The 2970-nt window shown below is 59.5% G+C and overlaps 1 protein-coding gene across 1 annotated transcript in view; it reads right to left on the reverse strand.

Moving 5' to 3' along the window:
* Positions 1-2022: 2022 nt before the first annotated feature.
* The window catches only part of LOC104168312 (protein eva-1 homolog C-like), a gene marked incomplete at its 5' end in the record, with an annotated part of 8170 nt that continues 7222 nt past the window's right edge, over positions 2023-2970 (reverse strand). Inside the window, one exon of the mRNA XM_009708875.1 lies at positions 2023-2408. Within this exon, the coding sequence (XP_009707177.1) occupies positions 2023-2408 (386 nt within the window). The remainder of the gene's footprint in view (positions 2409-2970) is intronic.

Consider the following 2970-nt stretch of genomic DNA (forward strand, 5'->3'; position numbering starts at 1 on the left):
CAACCCACCACCGACAGAAACATGGTGCGTTGGCCTATGGGATAAGATCCTCAGCCAAAAACCCCCATCCAAGTCTGCCTGCGGCTTTGCGGGGGCTTGGGCGAGGTGCCCGCTTTGGGATGGGTCTGCATCTGCCCATCCTGCCCAAACTTGGCGGGGGAAGCCAGCTTTTCCAGTCCCCACAGCACTGCTGTGCTGGTGCTTCTCAGGAGGCTCTCAGGAAGCCTGTCCCCACTGCAGGGGCTGTGGCTTGCACCACACATGCTGAAATCCCAACTGGCTGTCAGGAGGTACTGGAAAAAAGATGGGGGCGAGCAAGAAGTGGACCCTGCAAGGTGAATGCCATGGGTCTACAGCAGGAGCTGTGGCAGCTGTCCAAGCATGGAGGCAAGTCTGTGGTCTCAATCCTGCCCGTCATCTAAGAATGCTGGGGGCTGGTTTGAGGTGAGAGCCCCCCCAAACTCTCCTTGGTCTCTAGCATCCCTTAGCAAACCCCCAAATCAGGCAGGACACCAGTCCTTGCCCCCCATGATTGGAGCAGGAGCGCAAGGCTGCTGCATTGCCACGGCACCCAGCTCCGCAGTGGGAGAGCATCCACTGCCGAGGACAGCGCGGCTCTGGCCACAGAGATGGGGCTGGTACCCCCCCTGGCCCCCAGCAGACCACCAATGCCAGCATCTGGGTTAAGGGGTGCACTGACGTCCCCCACAGACCTCTCTTGCTGCACCCAGCCCAGGCACTTCATGTGTGGCAGTAGATGGAAAAATAGACCCCGCTACGTCCGAGCTCAAGAGCGTTGGTGCCTGGTGTGTCCCTATTGTGAGAAGAGCTGTGTCGCTGTTTCCATCCAGCCCCTTCTCACAGCACTACAGAGCCTGTGCTGCCTCTTGGAGCTGGAGCAGCCCCCAGACCCAGCCTGGGTCTCTGGCACCATGGGGCTACCGAGAAGCCCCTCTGCATGGCGTCTGGGGATGTTTGCTCCAGGATTGCTTACCACACAGAGAGCCTCCGGCTCAAGAGAAGGAGCAAGGGCAGGGAAGCCGCATCCATGGGATCCACACAGACTGCTTTTCCCCGCTTTCCCTTCCCCAGGCTAAAACCTTATCCTTTCCCATGCTAAAACAGGCCCAACTTGTTGCTCCCCATGGCCCAGTGCCAGAAACACCAGTGGGAGTCAAGGAGCTGATCTGCACAGGGAGGGCTGATCTTTGCTGCTTGCTTTTTCCTTCCTTTTCACTATTAATGGCGGAGGTCAGGGAGGGACATTGCGTCTATGAGCTGTTGCATTTATTTACTGGAAAAAAGCCCCAGCAAGTTAACCGCAGGGCTCTCCTGCCAGCGGGGGAAGCATGAGGGAAAGCACAGAGCAATGTACGGTGACAGAGCTCCTGAATGCCCGTGGGGAGGTGAGAGCCAGCGCTGTGCCAAGCTGCCGGCTGCCCCAGCCCCGGGGTGCAGCTCCCCTGGGGATACCAGGTCTGCAATGCATGCAGCGCGGTAGGGTTGTGTTGGGTGATGCTCGCGGCGATCTCCCACCCGCTCTGCCTGCATCCTCCCCATGTCCTGGCTATTTCTGTGCCTCTCCTACCGGCATGCTGCCTGAGTGCTGAGTGGCGTTTGCAGCACCAGGGATGGAAGCCATCACCCAAGGAGCAAATAGCCTGGAAAGGCTCAGAGCGGGCTTGGCGTGGCTGAGCAGGGTTAAGTACTAGAGCCAACCGATGTGAGCCGAGAATGGGGAGGTTAGCTTAGGGTTAGGGGCGTGTTTGTGGCAAAGGAGCCAGCGGCCCCATGAGCTGTCCCACATCCCCTCATCACACCCATGGTCTGCATCTTACCCCTGGGTTAGAGGTTTCTAGGCTGGTGGAGCAGTGGGTTGATGGCCATACTGGCCCGGCTGTGTCCCTGCTGCCACTTGGGATGCCCACGCACCCTGAGGAGCCCAAACTCTTGTGTCTCTCTGATGTCAGATCCCACTTAGCCCCTGCCCCTCGCTGCTTTCCCACCATTTTCTTCCAGTTCTTATTTGGTGGCTGATTTGATCTTGTGGATGGCATACGGGCTTGACTCCTTGGGCATCCAGATCTCCTCCCTGCTGTGGCCCTGGTGCTCCACCACTCCCTCCATGGCTGCTGTCAGCTCAGGGCCAAAGATGCTGTCGGTGGCTCGGTAGGTGCGGGTGAGGCGGCGGAAGGAGGAGTCTGAGGAGCTGTCATCTGGAAGGTCTTCGTCCTGCTCGTCCTGCAGCTTGGTCCTGCTCAGCTCCGAGCCGCTCCCCAGCTCCGGGTCTTTGAGAGCCTCCCCCACCTCCTGGAGGAACGTCGTTTTCGGGCTGATGATGCACAGCAGGAGCATGAGGCCTCCCGAGACCCCGCAAAGAAAGTAGAGGCCAACTTTCTCTGGGACACCTGGGGGGCGAAGAGCAAAGAGAGACACCAGGGTACAAACCGCCTCTGCAGCCTGTGGGGTACCAGTGCCTGGAAAACCCCCTCTGCCAGGCACATGGGAGGAAGAGGAGGGGAGCAGGGATGCCCTCAGCACCCAGGCTGCGCGGACAGGACAGATCCCACCCCAGTGATTGCAAGAGCATCACCCAGAGCCTCATCAGCACCCACCAGTGTCCTGAAATGCCCCTTTCCCCACAGGAAACACCCACTGGGATGCAGGGTAGGCAGAGCAGGGGGAGCAATCATCTCACCAAGGATTTAAATGAGTAATTTTCCCTGGCAAGGGAAATTTTTGCCCGCAGGGAGGTGCTCTCCATCAGTGCCTCTGCAGATCGGGCAGGAAGGAAGGAGACCCAGCGGGTAATTCAGCCCAGCGGAGAAGGAAGGTCCACGGGCAGGACTGCAGCAGCACCGTGACCGCCGATGCTGTGGGACCTCGGGGCTCGTTCAGCCTCCAAGCTCCTGCCCTACATGGTCCCCCCTCCCCAAACACAGCATGGGCTCTTGGTGCCCTCCTCCTTTG

Source organism: Cariama cristata, unplaced genomic scaffold (genome assembly GCF_000690535.1).
Source record: "Cariama cristata isolate BGI_N322 unplaced genomic scaffold, ASM69053v1 scaffold6411, whole genome shotgun sequence".
In the NCBI taxonomy this organism is placed as follows: Eukaryota; Metazoa; Chordata; class Aves; order Cariamiformes; family Cariamidae; genus Cariama; species Cariama cristata.